Source organism: Cyclopterus lumpus, chromosome 18 (genome assembly GCF_009769545.1).
Source record: "Cyclopterus lumpus isolate fCycLum1 chromosome 18, fCycLum1.pri, whole genome shotgun sequence".
In the NCBI taxonomy this organism is placed as follows: domain Eukaryota; kingdom Metazoa; phylum Chordata; class Actinopteri; order Perciformes; family Cyclopteridae; genus Cyclopterus; species Cyclopterus lumpus.
The window spans coordinates 4,017,946-4,040,198 of NC_046983.1; the positions used below are offsets into that span (position 1 = coordinate 4,017,946).

General features: G+C 40.5%; 2 protein-coding genes across 2 annotated transcripts; one reads left to right on the forward strand and one right to left on the reverse strand.

The window, feature by feature from the left end:
• Positions 1-1,412: 1,412 nt before the first annotated feature.
• On the reverse strand, positions 1,413-12,064 carry usp12b (ubiquitin specific peptidase 12b). Its single transcript, XM_034557194.1, has 10 exons — positions 11,872-12,064; positions 9,853-9,933; positions 9,669-9,752; positions 7,873-8,002; positions 7,447-7,724; positions 7,049-7,125; positions 6,337-6,420; positions 5,704-5,901; positions 5,383-5,461; positions 1,413-2,523 (listed from the first exon to the last, which is right to left on the reverse strand). Exons 1-10 carry the CDS (start codon positions 11,917-11,919, stop codon positions 2,422-2,424), a joined length of 1,161 nt encoding a protein of 386 aa, XP_034413085.1. The 5' UTR covers positions 11,920-12,064; the 3' UTR covers positions 1,413-2,421.
• A 1,948-nt stretch (positions 12,065-14,012) lies between these two features.
• On the forward strand, positions 14,013-20,765 carry rasl11a (RAS-like, family 11, member A). Its single transcript, XM_034557293.1, has 8 exons — positions 14,013-14,184; positions 15,818-15,874; positions 16,046-16,128; positions 17,980-18,020; positions 18,148-18,277; positions 18,639-18,714; positions 19,455-19,531; positions 20,573-20,765. The coding sequence occupies exons 1-8, from the start codon at positions 14,022-14,024 to the stop codon at positions 20,717-20,719; spliced, it is 774 nt and encodes a 257-aa protein (XP_034413184.1). The 5' UTR covers positions 14,013-14,021; the 3' UTR covers positions 20,720-20,765.
• The last annotated feature ends 1,488 nt before the right edge of the window (positions 20,766-22,253 follow it).

Genomic DNA, 22,253 nt, shown 5'->3' on the forward strand with positions numbered 1-22,253 from the left:
CACCAGAAAGAACAAATAACTTACTAAATATACTTCCTTAAACAAAGTAATACACGGGACACGTTTTTTGGTCACTTTCTGCACAGTAGTAATGAAATCAGTCTGTTTATTTATTTATTTATAGCGCGACAGATTACATATGAGCTAATTTACTTTGGGGCCGTTTGATTTGTTACCCGGCACGCCAGGCGGGTGGGGTCTTGAATCGTATCGATTCATTAAGACAAGAAAAAGTATTTTGAGGCATAACTTCCACTAACATCAGGGCTGCCGATTTATTTCAAGCAAGAGATTATTTATATTCCAATAATAATAATAATAATAATAATAACATCTGTATTTATGTACACGTCAAGATTTCATACTCGTCAAACTGAACCTTCAAGTATCCAAAGAAAGAAAAAATAGTGAAATATATCAAAAACAAGTGAGACATCTAAGAAAAAGAAGATAACAAAACTTTAATAATGATAATATTTATAGTATTTAAATAAAATAAAAAGGTTTCCAACGCTTTGGCGAGCCAAAACGACACATTTACAGATTTTTTTGGGCAGCGATGATTTCCATGAAACTGCATTTCATTGGAAGACAGAATAATAACCAGCTCCGGATCAATCTGTGGACTTTTATCCCACGAATAACGAGCGCTTGTGCCTATTTGTTGTTCATTCGAAGCTGAAAACACGAGTCCACAGATTCTGTCGGTGCCCGGAAATAAACCCGGAAACCCCCCCAAAAAAATCGTCTTCCTTTCATGTCGATTAGTTCAATTCCAGAGCAGCAAAAAAGGCAGAAAAAAACAAAACAGAAGACAAAAAATAAACAGACATAGTGTTGACTTTGAATGCGTCATCTGAAGCCACTCCCCCTTTCCTGAACCGAGAAACCACAGTGAGGCGTTCGAGGACTTCAGTGCACACTCGCTTCCTGTGATACGAAACGCTGCATTCTCACCTAAAATCAGGGGGCGGCAGTTGTGGGCGTGTCCGCTGCCGGGGGGGGCCGCGTGATTGGCCGACCGCAGCTCGTTTCTAAAATTATTTTTGTTGTGACTAAAGCCGTATTTTAACTTTAAAAAAAATAAAAAATAGGACGGGTTATGAGTTTGGGATGTTAACTGATTGATTGAAAAAAAGACTCCAAAAAAAAACACAAACTAATTCAGTCTTTGTGTTGTTAAAAGTGCTTTTCTCGGCAGTAAAGAGAGCAACTTCAGATTATTCAAACTCCAGATGATCTCTTACAGCCGCCGCCGTGGTTTTATTATTTAGTTATTCCACTGTACATTTGAACATTCAGATAATACTTGACGCGCCGCCCGCTCCGCTGTATAAACACCCGGAGAGCTCGTTTCCATTCACTTTGCCATCTGGGGGTGTGTGTGTGTGTGTGGGGGGGGGGGGGGGGGGAGGGGGGGGGGGGGGGAGGGGGCTGCGTCTCAGAAAGCTTCGATTTCGGGAGTAAAGTCTTTAAAACGTCCCAGATGTCCACGTTGAGGTTTGTGAACTCCGTCTTAAACTTTGAGTTAAAAGACGAACCGAGGAAATCCGTTCGGCTGCGATTTAAGGATCCTGGAGAGCAAGGTGTTGCGTAACCGTCCCGCCGCCTGCCAGAGCTGCAGGAGGAACCAGCTGTGTGTGTGTGTGTGTGTGTGTGTGTGTGTGTGTGTGTTGAGAGCCAAGTGTCAGAACCGACTCAAAGGAAATATGAAATGTTGGTCTCTCGTGTGTCGAATGAGCCAACGGCGTTGCTGTGGAAACCACGATAAGCCCGATTAAAAAATATATATATACTTTTTTTTTTTTTTTTTAGCAATTTTTGCACAAAAAAGAAGAAGGAAAATAAAACACTTTTTCTTTTCAACCGGCACTAATTTAAAATAAATTCTTAGTAAAAAATAAAAATCTCAAATAATAATCTTTTAGATTCGTCAACGTATCTCTTTTCTTTCATTATTTTTTTTTAGCACCACTTCATGATTCAAACACTGCAAACGGTTCAAGTTATTCCAAAGTCGGTGGTTTTGTTATGAAAAGGTTGGACTTTTTAAACAAAGGGGGAGGGGGGGGTGGTGAACACTCGTTAGCTGTGTGTTAGCGTAAAGCTAATTTAGCACGGTATATTATACACACGGGAAGAAACAACAACAGTAGACGGGTTACTCTGCATCGTCCCTTTACCTCCCAAAAAAGAAAAGAAAATGGCCGCTGTGCTCAAGCCGATGTCAGCCCCCCCCCCCCCCCCCCCGTCATCCAGGAGGCTGGCAACCGATCCGGGCGGCGCTCCACCAGCGCAAAGCTCCGCCTGCAGGAAATAAAGCCCGGGTACTTATGTGAGCGTCGTGGGGGGCGGAGCCTAGTGGCGGCTGTAAAGCCCCTCCCCCCCCCTCTGTTGGGGCGTACGGGTCTCGTCGGGGCTTCAGTCCCTGGACTGGTAGAACAGGATGTACCCCGACTCAGAGTTCTTGGAGATGTCCGACGTCAGGCCGTAGAACTCCTCGATCGCCTGCGCGTCGATCTTCTACGAGAAGAAGAAAGAATGAAACGTTGCGTTTTAGACACAAAGAAGGAACCGGTCTCAGACCGCCGGGACCGTCAGACCGCCGGGACCGTCAGACCGCCGGGACCGTCAGACCGCCGGGACCGTCAAACCGCCGGGACCGTCAGACCGCCGGGACCGTCAGACCAGAATGCCCGTCTACTATTTGGCCTCCTATTGCCCAACAATGTAAATTATGTGTTTATGCCAAAAAATAGAAAGAAACGGGACTCGTTTGTTAAATGTGGACATTTGTGAACGGCAAACGACAATATTTCTCCATTCATCACGTCTGAGGTTCATATTTTATTTAAAATCCTCCAGTCATTGGTAAATATCTTGAGATTCGGCCCTGAAAACTGTTTTTTATTTTTATTTGGCGGAGCAGTTTTGTCTAAAAGACCCCCCCCCCCCAAATAAAAGACAGATAAAAAGAGTAAAAGGACCAATTTAAGAGAGTAAACCGCCATAAATCATATAAAATAAAAAGGATTAGTGCGAGTTTGTGCTTTGCTCGGTCGGTTTCTGGTCATAGTGGAACAACACACTGGTGGGTTGAGGTTTAGGATGATTATAAGAAAGGACGTTTTGGTAATAGATAACGTGTTGTACGCTTAAAATTAATTAGCATGAAGAGACTTTCATCTCATTTAGAGGCCGGAGATTAAATGAGCCGATCGTAATTCATTTGTAATGAGAACGAAAAAATGATGTCGTTCTTTCCAAGAAACTCTCGAGGGAACCACGAGGAAAATATGCAGAACTGTAAAATAAAAACGCTTCTTTTGCAAAGAACCTACAGCGTGTGAATAATTAAGGATGCTTTTGACTTTTTATATAGAAATAAGCGCTATATAAATTAAATGCATTATTATTATTATTATAAATATAAATATATACATATATAATTATATATATATATATATATATAAATGAATATAAATATATATATATATAAATAAATACATATATGATTTTATATATATATATATATATATATATATATATATATAAATGAATATAAATATATATATGATTAAATATAGATATATATACATAAATAAAGTAAAGTAAATATATATAAATACATTAATATATAATATATATATACATATATATTTATTTATTTATATATATATATATATTTATATATATATATATATATATAAAAAAAATATATATATATATATATATATATATATATATATATATATATAAATAAATAAATAAATATATTCCCAGTTTTTTTCACAGCACTGCAGCGGCTATATAACTTGTGTCTCTAACACAGATTACTCCTCACTAACCCTGCAGCGTTTCCCCCCATCATCACTGCACGCTCAGTTAACCGCCGGCAGCGTGATTGCGGCGGCATACCGTTCTTTTCTGGCGTCAGAAGGACAAACTGAAAGGTTTCTTGGCTGCTGCAGCGAGCCAAGTGGTCGCCTGCCAGCGACCGGAGAGCTCCATACGAGCTGCGCGCCGACTTCATGTCCCTCGGAGAGGCTGGGAAACGCGCCTTTGTGTTTGGGATGGAAACATTCTCACATCGCGGTCACTAACGCGACGACGGAGGCCGTCGGCCGGGTGCTATCGCGCGCTAGAGGGGTGTCACGAGGTGTCACTCTGGGGTTTCTGTGTCGTCACCACGTCAGAGAAGAAGCAGCAGGAGGACGGCCATTTTAATCTCATCGGAGGGAAAGATTGACATTGTTAGCCGCTTGTTTCAAAAGGTAAAAATGAACTAAAGGTTTGGAAGAAGTAGCAGAAGAAGAGGAAGAAGAAGTAGCAGGAGAAGAGGAAGAAGAAGTAGCAGAAGAAGAGGAAGAAGAAGTAGCAGAAGAAGAAGAGGAAGAAGAAGAGGAAGAAGAAGTAGCAGGATAAGAGGAAGAAGAAGTAGCAGAAGAAGAAGAGGAAGAAGAAGTAGCAGGAGAAGAGGAAGAAGAAGTAGCAGAAGAAGAAGAGGAAGAAGAAGAAGAAGAAGAAGAAGTAGCAGGAGAAGAGGAAGAAGAAGTAGCAGAAGAAGAAGAGGAAGAAGAAGTAGCAGGAGAAGAGGAAGAAGAAGTAGCAGAAGAAGAAGAAGTAGCAGGATAAGAGGAAGAAGAAGTAGCAGAAGAAGAAGAGGAAGAAGAAGTAGCAGGAGAAGAGGAAGAAGAAGTAGCAGAAGAAGAAGAGGAAGAAGAAGTAGCAGGAGAAGAGGAAGAAGAAGTAGCAGAAGAAGAAGAAGTAGCAGGAGAAGAGGAAGAAGAAGTAGCAGAAGAAGAAGAGGAAGAAGAAGTAGCAGGAGAAGAGGAAGAAGAAGTAGCAGGAGAAGAAGAGGAAGAAGAAGTAGCAGTAGAAGAGGAGGAAGAAGAAGAAGAAGAAGAGGAAGTAATAGTAGTAGTAATAGTCGTCAAGAATTAGAAAAAAAGGGGAAGAAGAAGTAGCAGGAGAAGAGGAAGAAGAAGTAGCAGAAGAAGAAGAGGAAGAAGAAGTAGCAGGAGAAGAGGAAGAAGAAGTAGCAGAAGAAGAAGAGGAAGAAGAAGTAGCAGGAGAAGAGGAAGAAGAAGTAGCAGGAGAAGAAGAGGAAGAAGAAGTAGCAGTAGAAGAGGAGGAAGAAGAAGAAGAAGAAGAAGAAGAAGAGGAAGTAATAGTAGTAGTAATAGTCGTCAAGAATTAGAAAAAAGGAGGAAGAAGAAGTAGCAGGAGAAGAGGAAGAAGAGGAGGAAAAGGAATTAGAAGAGGAGGAAGAATTTGTCGTAGAGGAAGAAGAGGAGGAAGTAGTAGTAGTAGAGGAAGAAGAGGAGGAAGTAATAGTAGTCGTAGTCTTCTCTGAACTAAAAGGGGAAAGTGAACTCTGACCTCCACGATGTCGTCGTCAAACAGCAGCCAGAAGCCGTGGCTCTTGACGATGGTGATGTAATGTCCGCGGTTCGGTCCGCTGCAGAGGAACGAGCACACGAGACAACGTGACCACAAACTCCCCGTCAAAAGAAAATATTTAACATTTTAATAACTAGTAAACATTTTTATTTACCAACATTACGAAGTTTTGACGACATTAAAGCCAATTAAAGAAATAATCTAATTGAACTCTTTCATTATTTGTCCGGAGCGTTTTTTTCAAAATAAAAGCGTAGCTACAAAAAAAAAAAAAAAAAAGGGGGGGGGGGAGGCACCGACCTGCCGCAGTGCACCACGACGGCCACCAGGTCGTACATTCGGTCGGGGTTGGTGGCGTCGCCGGACGTGTTGAAGAGGCGGAGCTCCAGGGGGAAGACGACGCGGTAGGACAGCTTGGTGTAGCGGTGCAGCTGGTCCATGTACTTGAAGCGCTTCAGGTGGAGGGCGAGGATCATGGGCAGCTTCTTCACCCTCATCCTGGAGGGAGGACATTTAAAAAAAAAAAGACTTTAAATCAACAGACAATGAAACATTATGTCATGTTTCCTAAGAATAAGAAATATCACTGTGTTACCTCAATAATGACACATTGTTGACACTTTATATGCATTTATATTCAATAAAGAATTTAAATATTTTGTAATGATAGAATTATATAGACGCAGGGTAAAACTTTTATTTTCAAATGTTATTATCAATTAATCTGATGACCGTTAAATTAAAATGTCAATTCTAAGAATAGTCGGTGTTGAGGCTAATTAATTAATTATTACAGCTCCGGATAAAAAGATAATATTAATATATTAAATGACCCAATCCCTGTGTCAAAACATTCAAAAACCACGAGAAAGAATGAAATAAATTATTCTAAAACGGTGAAATAAGAAGCAGCTGTCGGACGACGTCACCGACCTCTTCTGGGCTTCCTGTTTGCTGCGACACTGCTCACAGTAGTATTTGTATTCACTGCATAGCGTCTCTGTGTTGCTGAAGCCCCTGTTAACACACACACACACACACACACACACACACACACAATGAGCCCCTGGTGTTAATGCAGTGGTTCTCAAACTGTGGGGCGCGCCCCTCTAGTGGAGCACAGTGGTACTGCAGGTGGGGCGCAGAAAAAAAATGCAGAAAGACTTTTATTGAGAAGATAAGTAATAAAACTAAGTCACTAATAAATACATGGAGGAATGCCCTTCAAAACAAAAGCTCAACATTGAGCATGAATTGAGATCGGCTTTTCTGCTGACGCCCTTCAAAACAAAAGCTCAACATCGAGCATTGACTTGTAGTGTAAAGTGTGTTTTGCACAAGTTCCACGTCGTTGTTTTGAAAATGTATGCAGTGTAAAACTCTTTATTGCCAAAACTTTTAAATTGTTTAGTTTTTCACAGGTTGCACTTTATTGTTATCATCTTGTAAAGATATCCAGTGCATAACAGGTTAATTGCAGCCACAATAAGCTATTTCTTTGCCAAATATTAGTACTTTTTTACACTTTATTTTCATTGTTGGAGATGGAGGAGTCACAAAAAAGTTATTCCAATAAAAAGTCAGCACAGAGCATTTTTGTGGGCGTGACAGAAAAGGTGTGAGAACCAATGGAAGCGCTCGTCACCTGAGGCAGTGCGTGATGGAGGTGTTCTGCTCCACGTCCACCGAGAGGTCCAGGAAGTCCTCGTCTTTACTGCTCACCTGCAGCGCAAAGGGAGACCCTGAAGGTCACGCGGGTCATCTTTTTTAAAAAGGGACCCCGCATCACGAAGAGACCGGGGTCTAGCATTGTTTACCTCCACGTGCACTATGCTGGGGTCACGTGCACAGTATTTATCCTCTGTTGTGTGTTTGACACCAGGATTCATGCAGGAAGATTACAATCTCTTTTATTTATGCTTTTTCAAGGGTTTTTTACTTCTCTGCCCATTACAGTTCAACTACCTGTTTTATATATTTATGTATATATTTATGCATTTTATATTTAATGACATTATGAATGTAGTTTAGAAAAGGACTTACAGCTTCGCAGTTGAGGCAGCGCGTCTCGTTGGTTAGTGTTCCTTGAAAGATCTCATGGACCCAAGTCTGTTGCGTCTCCTTTACTCCTTCCCCCTCTCCTCCTCCTCCTCCTCCCTCACTTCCTCCTCCTCCCGTCCCTCCTCCTCCTCCATTCTGCACCAGCTTTCCATTCTGCTGTCGCTCCTGGCTCTTCTCCTCCTGGAGGAGGTCGGCGATGGTGTTGAGGAGGTAGTTGAGGAATTCGTGGGCGTCCTGCTGCATGTAGTTGTCAAACAGCTCTGTGTGTGTGTGTGTGTGTGTGTGTGTGTGTGTGTGTGGATCAACAACATCAGTGTGTGTCGAAGGAGAAACAGAGCCAATTAAGATTTCTTCTTTTTTCCCCCCCATCTGCTTTCAATATTTTTATTTCCTCCGCTCAATATTTACCGTTTTCTTTTCTCAGCCGCGAGATGAACTTCTTGGGCGGGATGACTCCGACTTTCTTCTTCTGCGTGGCGATGCTGTTGAACAGGTCGGACAGACAGGTGAGGAGGGACTCCTTGCGACGCGGCTGCACCTGAAGAAGACGGAGAAAAGGATTTATTAGCCTAGAGACAGCGAATGGTTCTGTAAACAACAGATACGTTGATTATTTCTCCTGAGTGTGAACTATATATATATATAAAAATAAATAAACATATAAATATACATATATAAAAAATATATATATACACATACATTATATATAAATATATACACACATATATATATATATATATATATAGATAAATATACATATAAATATATATAAATAAATATATAGATAGATAAATATATATAAATAACTATATATATATATATATATATATAGAAAAATATATATGTTTCTTTTGTAAAAGCTTTTTTGAAAACAGACAGAACAGACTTTATCTGTTTGTGTATTATTATTTAAAATTCCGTCAGCCCTTTACTCACATAAAACACATTAAAAAAACATCACCAAAGCGTGACGTTCAAGTTTATTTTAAAGCACGTCTAATTCCTCATCCGGCTCATCAGTCACACTCTCTGAGGGCAGAGAGCTCCGGATCTCTTTTCTCTGAGGTATTTCCTCTGAGGAAACTGAGCACCGGGATCTCTTCACTCGATCTGCCGCGGTAACGATGAGGTCGCTTAAAGTGGCGACAACGATAAAAACAGACACCAAAAACGAGAAGCTGGACGTGTTGAAAACAAGTCACGTGGAAGAAAATACAAAAGACCTGAAGCTGTAAACATGAACCATCCTATGAAACTCACTTTCACCATTTAAAGAGGTTCAGATCATCTGGCTCTATTGTTGAGGACATATTTAAATACATGTTTATTTAAATACTTATTTCTACCTATTCAAATATATATTTCTACACATTTAAATACATATTAAAATGTATATTTAAATACATATTTCTACATATATTCCTACACATATTTCTACCTATTTAAATACATATTTATTAAAATGTATATTTAAATACATATTTCTACCTATTTAAATATATATTAAAATACATATTTCTACATATTTAAATATACACATATTTAAATATATATTTCTATGTATTTAAACGTATATTTTTAAACATATGTCTACACATTTAAATATTTCTACATATTTAAATACATGTTAAAATTTTTATTTAAATACTTATGTCTACCTATACAAATATATTTCTACAAATTTAAATACTTATTTCTACCTATTTAAATACACATTAAAATGTGTATTTAAATACATATTTCTACCTATTTAAATATATATTTAAATACGTATTTCTACATACTTAAATACATGTTGAAATGTTTATTTAAATACTACCTAATCAAATATATCTTTCTACACATTTAAATACATATTTCTATATATTTAAATACATATTAAAATGTATATTTAAATACCTATGTGTTAACATGAACACCAAGTTGTAGCATACCCTAGTTGTTCCTTTAGCACCGAGCTGACAAACTAAACTAACGACGCATTATGAACAGACATGAAAAAAGGCAGCTACAACATGGCTACAAACAACCCACAATGCAACACTCTCTTAATGCAAGTTTCCCCTGTGAGGTGCTGGGACCGGACTTTGCTCCATCCATCCGCTGAACACCTCAATATCACGTCATGTTGTTATTAGTATTAGTATTGTTGTCTCCTCTGAGTCGCACCCGGACAGCGGAGACTCTCTCGCCCTCACACTCACCTTGTAGGCCAGCACCTTCTCCCTGAACGGCCGGCAGAAGTACAGCGCCTGCAGCACCGAGTTGCAGTAGCAGGTGTTTCCAAACTGGTGGGAGAGAAGAGGAAGACACAAGAGGAGGACGGAGTGAGAGAAACGAAGCCGACACCGTGTTCACGTTACAGCTGGCGGGCGGCGGCACGCTTACGTTGACCAATCCAAAGTAGTGCTCGTTGACGGGGAACTGTTCCGGTCCGATCTCCTTTTCCAAGGCGGAGGCATTGGCGCCCTGAAGGAGAAGACAAACAAACATTCAATGTCGCCTCCTTTGTTTCCTCCTCATTGTTTCCAGCGTGTTGCAGGTGTGCTTCCTGCTTCGTTTCCTACGCTCCCGTGCGGAGTCTCACGACGTGTCTGTACACAGTTTATAACTTTTACGAGGGTTAACGGGCGTGTTTGTGTGGGGAAACTTTGGGGCGAGTCAAAAAAACATAAACAGTATATAACAATTAGTACATTCTGTTACAACATGAATGTAAACTGCAGAAATATACCCCCAAAAAAGGCTTTCCACAACATATTGTTCCCTAAATTAACCAGTTAAAAGAAAAGAGAGATCTGATTATTTACTTCTTTTTTTGTGAGAGAGAAAGAGAGAGAGACACAGAGAGAGAAAGAGAGAGAGAGACAGACAGACAGACAGAAGGGGGGATGACGAGGATGCAGCTTTTCCTTCGGGGCTGATTGAGTGCATGTGGAGTCACTCAGTTGTTACTCATCATCACCATCACCGTCATCAGGCCATGTAAAGTCAACAAGAGGAGAGCAGACTTCAGCTGATCGGGTTTATTTATGTTATTGATCTGCCAACAGAAAAGACGATGTGTTCAATGTGTTCCGTGAAGATGATAATCACGACGATGGGAAGCTGCAGAACAAACACGCGACTGTTTCTAGAGTCAAGGACCACGTTTGGACCGCGGGAACCAATGACTTAGGTTCTGGAGACTTTTGAGGGAACCTTGTAGTCCTTAACGCGACCAACTGGACCTTTTGGTTTGACCGCTTTGTCGGTCAGAATTATGATTTAAATCTTGAAATGTGTGATCAGACAATAAGTGAACAAAACCAAAGACTTGACTTTCTCTCTTATGAAATTCTTCTTCATTACGAGCGCAGACGTGAAAAAAGAGGTTCTGGTTACAAAACCTTACTTTGACAAATAAATGAATCATAACCTTTTCAGTATTTAACTAAAGAGGCCAACGCTCTCAAATCAGGAAGTCAGCAGAAGTGAAAAATACTCCAAAAAAACTTTTACATTAAAAACTTTTAATGTAAATCAGGAAGTGTTTCATCAAAAGAATCGTGACGCAAGAGGCCCGCAGAGACAGCGCTTCGTGAAGTATTTCGAAATACCACGAATACCACGAGAGTATGCGGGGGCGCCTTGACCTTTTTGACCTTGACCTCTCTGCCCCAACAGGTTGCTGTCCTTCAACCAAGGAGGGTGGGGGTCTGTGGTTTACAGCATCTACCACCTGACCTCCCCAGGTCAATACAGTGGCACAACAACAACAACAACAACAAGCTATTTAGCAGCAGCAGTGGTGATGATTTGATTCTTTAAAAAGCATTAAATGTGCAGTAAGTATGTGTGGCGTTCAATTAACTGGGAATTAAGCGTGATGAAGGGAAACTATTTTGTCAGGAAGGACCACACACACACACAACACACACACACACACACAGCATTAAGGGCTATGTGTGTTGCTAATTAAGAGAAACAAAAACGTCCAGATGAGGCATTCATGGCACATCCCCATGACAGGAAATGCCGGCTCCCCCCCCCAACAGTGTACGGATTACAAGAGACAGCGACGTCATCCCGGCGGCGGTGTTTACGTTCACTGACCGTACAAATGTTTAGCTTTGTTTCCCCTGTTTTAAAAGTAGCCGTTGTAATAATAACAATAATAATAGTTGCCAATTCTAGCTGGTTTCCGACCCTGTTCTTCTCGCCCAAACAAACAAGATGGCTCTTGATTTTTTTTTTAAACTGCTTCTTTAACGCGTTAATAACACCCGTATAAAAAGTAAACCCGTGTAGCTACAACTTCCCGGAGACCCCGTGTGTTATTAACAACCAAGCTAGCAGAGCTGGCTCGCGGACAGAGGCGGCGCGCGCCAACTAGCGCAGTTTAAACGCCGATCGCCGGCTGCTTACCATCGTACAAATCGAGGCGATCTTTCGGACTGTCATCAGTATTTCCATCCGTAAGCCGCCATGTTGGACCGAACCCCCCGATGTTGAAAATTATCAGAGCCGATGCGGCTGCAGCTTTCCGGGAGAGCCTTCTGCCTTCTGCCCCCCTCTGCCCCGGTGTTGCTACGGAGCGGCACGCGCGACTTCCGGTCGAGTTTTTCAGAATAATACGCCAACTGAATTTAAAAAAACGGTCGGCATAATCACTCATTTTCCAGCCAACAGAAAAAATAAATAAATAAAAAGTACTCTCAATGCAAAAGTCATCACTTCATTTTAATTGTATTTACTTATAATAATATACCATCATATATTAGTTAATTTATATTTGTTGTATTAATGTTCTAAATCTGGAAAGTGACTAAAGCTAGTAGAGTAAAAAGTACAATATTTCCATCTGAAGTGGAGTGGAGTAGAAGTAGAAATATGCATAAAATAGAAGTATTCCCATTTTATACTTGGATAAGTGGCAATAACGCAGTGTAGAAATACACTTTTACAAGTAAAAGGTCCTGCTTTCAAAAGTACAAAAAGTACGAGCATAAAGTACCACAAAAGAAAGTACTCTTAAATGTAAAAGGGCCCATTTCAGAAGTAAAGATATTATATTATCTGATTGCACTAATCTTTGCATTAATGTGGTCATCACTTCAATGTTGCAGCTGATAAAGAAATTATTAATTATTTATTAATGGAAATATTATTGCAAACTACAAGTACCTCACAATTATACCTAAGTATGCCTTTCTGATGCAGTCAGATGTACTTAAAAGTTCCTATTTATTCACCTATTTGTGAAATTTGTATTTGTTTCTTTATCTTATTTTGAAAGCAAACCACGTGGCTTCCGGTATTACTCAACGTATCCGCTAGCTTCCTCCCATAGGGAGGCTTAGAGGGAGTGTCGCCGACGCTCAAATCAGGAAGACTTTGGTTTGTTCGATTCTATTCACCGGGGCTAGGATCGGCGGGCGGTGCTTTGAGCAACATTGAGGTTTCACTACCGCATTTTGACACCAAACTTTGCCTCGTGGCCATGAGAGAATCCTTCATACATCACCATGTGATGACGTTTTACTTTATTGAGGAATTCACCAGCTACCCAGCAGTACATAAAGTAAATAAAAGTAACTCCACCCCTACCAGCTGCAACTTTAAGGTGAACCCAACGCCACTCTGCATAATTAGTTATTTTACGTTAGGTAGGATACTTTAAGGCTATTTTGATGCTGATACTTTTTGTAGTCTAATTTTTTATTATTAATGTACTTGTTGTATTTAGTATGTATGAAAGGATATCGTTTCAGAAAAAATAGAAAGTAATAAATAATAAGATAACATGGTATATATATATATATATATATATATATATATATATATTTATATATATATATATAAAAGTATATACATATATATACTTTGATATATATATATGTATATACTTGTATAGCGCAACTTCTATACATATATATGTATATATTATTTGATTGTATGCCTCAAGATATTTACCTACTAATTTAGAATTATAAAATATAATAAATGATGAATTATAAAATAATAAATGATGATTTTAAATATAATGATGGTCATATTTATATATCTACAAGCTGGAACGAGGAGCTCAATTTATTCTGATCTCATGGGAATATTAGAGGGGATGGATCAGAGCCCCCCCCCCCCCCCCCCCCCCTCCTTTCTCCACTCTCGGGCCGCAGTCAGTGTTCTCAGGAATCGGTGCGAACCGGATTACTTCTTCTTCTTCTTCTTCTTCTTCTTCTTTTAAAGGCAATCATTTATGTCTTTTACACCTAAACATCACATCTACCGTGGTGTTTTTTTTGTGATGCCTCCTCGTTGCTGAAAGGATATTTTCTTTTGGATCTGGGGGGGGATGTTGCCCCTTAAGGGAAAACTACTTTCTGCATAATAAACTAATAAGAATAAACAACGGGACCGGGAGCGCTGCAGGATCATTATGGGAATATTGGAGTGATTTTCCTCGCACGGGGCGGAGGGGTTTTGCCCCCCGTTATCCCCCCCCCCCCCCCCCCCCCCACACTCCCTTCCCACCGACGGAGAGCAGCTGATCTCGAGGGGCACCGGGGAGCTCAATGCGGCTGTCTGGAGACCCTGCACCGGCGACCATGAGCAGCACCGGCGGCGGCTCCGGAAACTTTCTGCTGGTCCCCATCCCGGAGTATCCCCCGCTGGACTGCGTGCCCAACAAGACCGTGAAGATCGTGGTGCTCGGGGCGAGCAACGTCGGCAAAACCGGTACGGAGTACCGGAGGGCTTATGGGGGCAGGTCACAGGAAGGGAAGCAGCACAACGAGGAGTTTTTATTCATTTCTTTCTCACGTGAACTGACATTTTAACAGTTTGCCTTTTAGGGGTAAAGAAAAGAAAAAGGATGGGGGAAAGGGTGGCTGGGATTTAATGCACTAATACGAGGTATATGACAATTAATAACGGAGTAAACAACTCATCATGCATCGGTGTTATTTGTTAGGAATAGATATGATATGTTTATTTGTCTACTAAAGGAGGAATACATACGAAAGTGGAGAGGTTTGAAATAATTTACCAAACCTGAACGACAGGGGGCGACATTTTGCATAATTAGCATTTCTTTAAAAAAAAAAAAAAATATTGCGCGTTTTTATATTTTATTTTGTGAGCTTTTATTAATTATAATCAGTGATGGAAGAAGTATTCAGATAAATTATAAAATAATGTAACAATACTTAATTATATAAATATAAATCCCGCATGCATAATTGAACACGTTCGACAGTATATAACATTTACTTAAATGTTTTTATACTTAAAGTTGTTTGCAGAAGGACACTTTTCAGTGTCATATTTTTTTTATTATATTGTATTCAAGTGTCACTCTTAACATGTTTAATCTTTAAAGTAGTTTAATCTGTAACACTTATCATATTTAATATAATTAATCATGTTCAACTCTAATTGTAATCGTATACTTAATTTGTTAAGGCGTATAAAGTACAATATTTCCCTTTTCCTTTAAAGGTAAATTAGTATGGAGAAAAATTGGTAAGTGAGGTGTTTACAATTTATAATAAATCTCAAATAATTGTTGAAAAAAATCACGAAAAGACAACTAGAAACAAGTATTTTCCTCACTCAAAACAGTGGAATATCATCTGTGTCTCTGGAGTCTTAGAAAACAACCCCGATGACGTCATAGTGATGTCATCGGGGTTGTCTCGAGCTCGGAGACGACAAATCACCAGCGGAAAGCCTGCATTAGAAACGCGGAGGTGCAAAGTTCAGAAAGACGTGGCAGGGAGAGAGAAGGTTTTTACTGAAAGAAGGTGCCGCGTTGCATTATGGGAAATGTAGGATATTTGTGTTTGTGGAGGTTGAACCGCACGTGGGACTAAAAGCGAGGACATCGCAGCCTCCTCTGGCCCCGATTTTGACGTTTCGTCCTGTAAACTGCCTCCTGTGAGTCTCCCAACTCCACAAAAGTGGAATCAAATTCAACGTGTAAACATTGTGGGGAGTTATATCCTTTCACAAAACCTCCTCCCAAAAGTACAACTTGCTTCCCAAAAATTCAGGACGATTGAGAAATACAAGAGACAATCATTCACCAATGCAATGATGACGCACGGGGGGGATTGCGACATCAGGTTCGGGGTATCGGTGAATCATTTTCTCTCTTCAGACTTTGGGCCCGTTTGTTTGGCTCAAGTTTACAAAAATAAAATACAAAATGTGTCACAGAAAAGAGAAACTTCCTGCAACCGTTTAAGTCTCACAGAGGTCAGTGTGGGTTGCAGCATCTTAATTATTCCAAATAATTTAAGAATTAAGATTCACAAAATCGCCATGAACAACCTCGAATTTTGAGGGTTTTCTTGTTTTTTTTTTTCAGCTCTGATCGTCAGGTTTCTGACCAAGAGGTTCATCGGGGACTATGAAGCAAACACAGGTGAGTTTCGGCGAAAAGGAAGCAGCAGAGATGAATGCAAGTCTGTATACCGCCATCGATCCGTCCATCCATTCATCCGTCCGTCCATTCATCCGTTCATCCATTCATCCGTTCATCCATTCATCCGTTCATCCATTCATCCATTCATCTTGTCCCCTTCACTCTCCCCAGGAGCGCTCTACTCCAGAAAGGTCACACTGGATGGAGAGGAAGTGTCGCTTCAGATCCAGGATACTCCCTGTGTCGCTCTCCAGGTAAAGAGAGAGAGAGAGAGCATTATGAGTACTGGAATACTTGTTAGTGGTGCTTTTTAATGTTTTGATGTCACACACACACACACACACACACACACACACACACTCGTAGCGGATATGCCGCTGTGGTGAAGTGAAGGACACTCGACGGCCACTACAAGCCAAATACTTTATCAACACGTCTGTGAACATGTAAACAAAAGTGAAACCTAATTCCGTGTTTACACAACAACAGCGTGAACGATCAGAACAACCTTCAGCGGTCAAAACACTCTGGTTGGCGTTGTGCCAAAATGAAGCATAGACTTCTATACAACCAGAGGAGTCGCCCCCTGGTGGTCAGGAGAGAGAATGCAGCTTTAACACATGAAGCGTAGACTTCTATACAACCAGAGGAGTCGCCCCCCTGGTGGTCAGTAGAGAGAATGCAGCTTTAACACATGAAGCATAGACTTCTATACAACCAGAGGAGTCGCCCCCTGGTGGTCGGTAGTGAGAATGCAGCTTTAACACATGAAGCATAGACTTCTATACAACCAGAGGAGTCGCCCCCCTGGTGGTCAGTAGAGAGAATGCAGCTTTAACACATGAAGCATATACTTCTATACAACCAGAGGAGTCGCCCCCTGGTGGTCAGGAGAGAGAATGCAGCTTTAACACATGAAGCGTAGACTTCTATACAACCAGAGGAGTCGCCCCCCTGGTGGTCAGTAGAGAGAATGCAGCTTTAACACATGAAGCATAGACTTCTATACAACCAGAGGAGTCGCCCCCTGGTGGTCGGTAGTGAGAATGCAGCTTTAACACATGAAGCATAGACTTCTATACAACCAGAGGTTGCTGCCTGGTTAAAATGTTCAAAACTTCGAGTTCTTTGTTGCTCTATCTAATAGTTGAACTCATCAAATAAGTTTTGTTATCTTGAAAGCAACTTCAGGAATGTATTTCCAGTGAGAGGAAGTGACCTCAGGACCGTCTCCATCGGGTATAATGAGCTCAACGTGCCACACGGCTCACCCCAGTCTGTTTACTAAAACTAAATAACAGACCTTGGGGCTGCTCATTTCCTCCCTCCACTGGGGGGGGTGGAGGGGGTGGTGGAGATAACGGAGGGTGAGGAAGTTGGTGACCGGCTTCCAGAGATTAGACATACATAATTGGTGTGTGGAGGCAGAGAGGTCGGGAAGTTGCAGCAACCAAACTCACATTCACCTCTTTGATGGCAGAAAAATATGTTTTTCAAGGATCTGCCCAACCTGAAGCCTAATAGTTCCCCAACTGGCAACTGGGTGGTCTGGTTGGGGGTGTGGGGGGGGGGGGGGGGGGGGGGGGGGGGGGGCGCCATACAGCTGGTGTGTGTCCATAAACAGCCATTTGTCTTGGCAATGTGCCTTTTTTAGTAAAATCACCACCTGTTAACTCACTTTACGCTGCTCTGTCTTTTATTTTCTTAAATCTTTTTCACACATTTAACCAAAGATCGTCTCGTCTCTTTAAGGTTTTTGGAATATACCGCGATCTAAAATATATACGCCATTACGTAAAACACGTAAATATTTACCTAAAAACGGTCTCAAAAGTAAAAGTGCACATTATGTAATGCTCTTTTTCAAAGCGTTGCATTATTATAGAATATTCTTAGTTTATTATTAGCATTTTTCTATTGTAGTTCGTCAATGTGGAGCTAATTGGAGATACTTTACTGGGTAGATTAGTAGGATTTTACTGCATGATATCCTATGTTTATATATGTAAAAAGTAAGCAGAATAAACACTTTTTTAAATACTTTTTTTTTGACAAATTTAAATGCTGTAATATTTGTCACGTCTGACCATTCATTTTGTTTTCAGGACGACGCTGACGGCCTGTACTGCCAGGAGCAGATCAACAGGTCGGATTCCTTTACTTTAAATATGAATCGCACCAATCGAAAAAAGGAACTGTTCAATAACTGTTCAATAACTGTTCAATAACTGTTCAATAACTGTTCAATAACTGTTCAATAACTGCCCTCCCAGGTCGATCTACTGGGCGGACGGCTACGTGCTGGTTTTCTCCATCACGGACCACAGCAGCTACCGCACCATCCAGCCGCTGTACCAGCACGTCCGACGCATCCACCCCTCTGGGAACATACCGGTCATACTGGTTAGTGTGCAACACGCGTGTAGAAAAGCATTGAATATATATATTATAATTATAATATTATATATATAATATTATATATAGATATATAATATCTATATATAATAATTATAATATATATATATTATAATTATAATATATATATAATTATAATATATATATTATAATTATATATATAATATAATATATATATTATAATTATTATATAATATATATATATATAATTATAATATATATATATATATATATATATATATATATATATATATATTATAATTATAATATATATATATAGAAGAGACCGTTACCTCCTGACCCTAATCCCCGTTATAATCTAATCCCTGTAATCTGTAATCTGCTGCAGGTCGGAAACAAGAGCGACCTGCTGAGAGCCAGACAGGTGCCGGCAGACGAAGGCGAGACGTTAGCAGCTTCGCTGGGTGGGGCTTCATCTTCCTCTTCTTCCTCTTCTTCCACTTCCGTTTGCACGTTGTTGTCGCTCTTCTTCTTCTTCTTCTTCTTCCTCTTCTTCTTCTTCTTCTTCTTCTTCTTCTTCTTCTTCTTCTTCTTCTTCTTCTTCTTCCTCCTCCTCCGTTCGTTGCCGAAGCTCTTAATACTTCTTCCACTGCCGCATGCAGAGATAAGTTATGTGAGATGAGTGCATGGAGGAGGCCGCTAGCAGACCTCTTCAAAGCCGTCTAGTCCTAATTCCACATTTGAAAAATGTCTCCGCGGTCAAATTATTGTTCTCGAATGACACGTTCGCGGCGTAATAAGCAACATCTGGAAGAAGAAAACACATTTTCAGGGTCTTACAGTTACAGCCGCTCCTCCCTTTTCCCACTAAATGACCTTTTCTTCACTTTTTAGATACCTACATTCTCCTTCTTAACACTTTTCCTCTGCATTGTATTTTATTCCCCCATTTCCTCGGGGTCAGGGTTACTACTCCGTGACATTCGAGAGAAGCTTGAAGATGTTTGGTGCAGAAACCTGAGCAGGAAACTGCACAAAAAATGTAGCTTAAAAACACTTTAAACTGAAAAGCACCCGTCATTGCAACACACACACACACACACACACACACACTCTTACGCGTCGTTGACTATATCCCGCATGCTGCCTAATGAACGAGGAATGCCGAGTGTTATCTGAGAGATAAAACTGCCTCTGCTCTCAGGGGGAGTTTACTTCGAGGCCTCGGCCCGGGAGAACCACGAGGGAGTCCACGCCACCTTCCTCCACCTCTGTCAGGAGGTGGGACCCTTTCTCTTGTTTCCTCCGTCGGGTAACGGCGAGGAGATTTCAGGACGATTTCCACTTAGAACCCAAAACACTTTAAATTAAGGGGTTTTCTCTTCCCGTGGGAACGACAGGCTTTTTATCCTGCTGGTGCCCGGAGAAAAGAAAACATGTACTTTTGGTCAGAAAGACGTTTGCCAGCCCATATTTGTCCGATTTGTATATTTGTTTTACTGGAGTGGCAATATGAGTTTTTTTTAATTTTTATTCTTTCCCCAAATGGTTGTTATGGTTATTTTTCTGGAGTTCAAGAGATTCTCAAACCTCAGCAACGAATCTGCTGCTTTAAAAGCTGCAATAATCAATATTAACAATACAACAAGATTGCACAGCTCCCCCTTAGGACTTTAGCATCTTTCAGCTCATTGTTTTGGTTTTTCGGGCGCTGGTTTTTGCAACTACAACAACAACAATAACAACAACAACAGCAAAAGGTTCAGATGACATATGATGTCAAAATGGAGCATTGAGCCGGTAAAGAGACATTTATTCCCCTCAGGAGTCGGGGGAGACCAAAACGGAGCTAAAAGGAGAGTTTAATGTTCATCTGGTGGCCAAAAACTACTCTAAATTAATGAAAGTTATTTTCTGCTGTGTTTGCACAAGTTTAAACTGCTGCAAGAGTCCAAAATATCTTTATAGATATATATATATATATATCTACACTTTTAAAATGTACTTTTTATTATTTATTTATTCGTATCGTTCCTATTGTGAATAATGAAGCAGTAATGTGAAATCCACAATAATATAAATAAAGGATATAAGGTAGAATACTATATCATTTTATGGTATATACTGATAATTTTATGATTTAACACAATTGTTTGACTCCAGATGCTAAATTGGTAGAAAATGATTATATTTAATAAAAAATGTTCGGCCTGATTTTAAAGTAAGTAAGCAACTTCACAAAAAAAAATAAAAAGCATATAATATAAAGCATGTGCTTCCTGCTGGTTTCATCCCAGTGAGTCACTGGTCTCTGTGTTCCAGGTGATCCGGGCGCTGGGAGGAGCCAACGGGGAGAAGCGAAGAGGAGGCCTCCACCTGGCCCGACCCAAATCCCCCAACATGCAGGAGCTGAAGAGGAGGTTCAGACAGGTCCTCTCCTCCAAAGGGAAGTCGTCCACGAGTCTCTGACGACCACGACGACCACGACGACCACGACGACCACGACGACGACCACGACGACGACCACGACGACGACCACGGCGACCATGGCGACCACGACGACGACCACGACGACGACCACGACGACCACGGCGACCACGACGAGCGACGGAAGGACGGACAAAAAAAGAATTTAAAAAAAACGATATCGAAGACTTTTTTAAAGTTCGAGAACTCGAGCCTGCAGCGATCGAGCGAAGCGTTTTAAAAAGTCGTCCTCAGGATCTTCTTCTTCTTCTTCTTCCTCCTCCTCTTCTTCTTCGGTGGTTTCTTCATCGCATCATTTGACACGAGCTCCTTTATTCTGCAACGAAATAACGAAAACAAATACTTTTTATTTGGCTAGAACAACGAGTTCAACTTTGCTGATGGGAGATTACAGGAAGTGACCCCGAAGCTCGAGCGTTCGCCTTCACGCCCGACACGCTGACAGGAAGCAGCCGGGAGGAGGCGGGACTAAGCGAGGAGGCGGGACTAAGCGAGGACGCACGCCTGGCGGATGTGGAACTCGATGGCCGTCGATAATAAAATAACAATCGTTTGAAAGGAGTCGGGATTGTATTTTGCTTTTGTGCACGATGTGTGGCACAATTAAACATTTTTTATATAAAGTCAAATAAAATGTTTACATTTCAAAAAATCCATAATTACTGTCAAAATTAAAATAAAAAACATGTAAAACGGCTTTTTTCAAATTTACATTTTCAAATTGGCAGCTGAAAACTTCCAGATTTGACTAAATTAAGTCCTTTTAGATCATTTCGAATGACTTTTTACTTTTTTTTTTATCAGGTTACCTTCAGAACTTTTCTTCAGCATCAAAGTAATTTAAACATATAAAACAGATTTTGTCTGATTTACTGTGAATCAGGACTTTTTTTATTCGGCCTGCATTTTTAAGTTAAAACATTAAAATTAAAAATGTGATATTATTTTAAAGCTTATTTAACTTTTTTTGACACAAACACGCACGCAAAAAAACAATGTCCATAACGTCAGCGATAGACTTCCATATTCAGTTGTCATTTGTGTGTTTTAACTCCAATAATGTTTCTTTTAAACCCACAAATTCATCACCAAAACCTCCAAAACACACAACTTTCTGAAGAGCACAAGGTGTGAAAGCACCTTGAACAGCTGGCCGCCTGAGGAGCATTTCATTTATAGTGTTTGTTTAATGTTTTTAAAGGAAAGAAGACTTCATACCTTTGCTCAAGAGGCCTTTTTTTTCCAGCAAGAAGGAATTTCTGGCCGACTCGCAGCTTCTCGGTACCCAGAGATATCGAATTTTAACACTTTCAGGGGGTAAAAACCTGCAGAGTGAGTCCAGAATTCAGTGCGAGATCCTCAAACTCAAATAAAGGCTGCGCTATCTGTAAAGATTTTGAAAAGTATGTAACAGGACGTGTGTGTTTGTGTTTTTCTGCCGTTCTCATGACCTTTCTACACACACACACACACACACACACACACACACAGGATTCCCAGTAAAGAGAAAATTCCT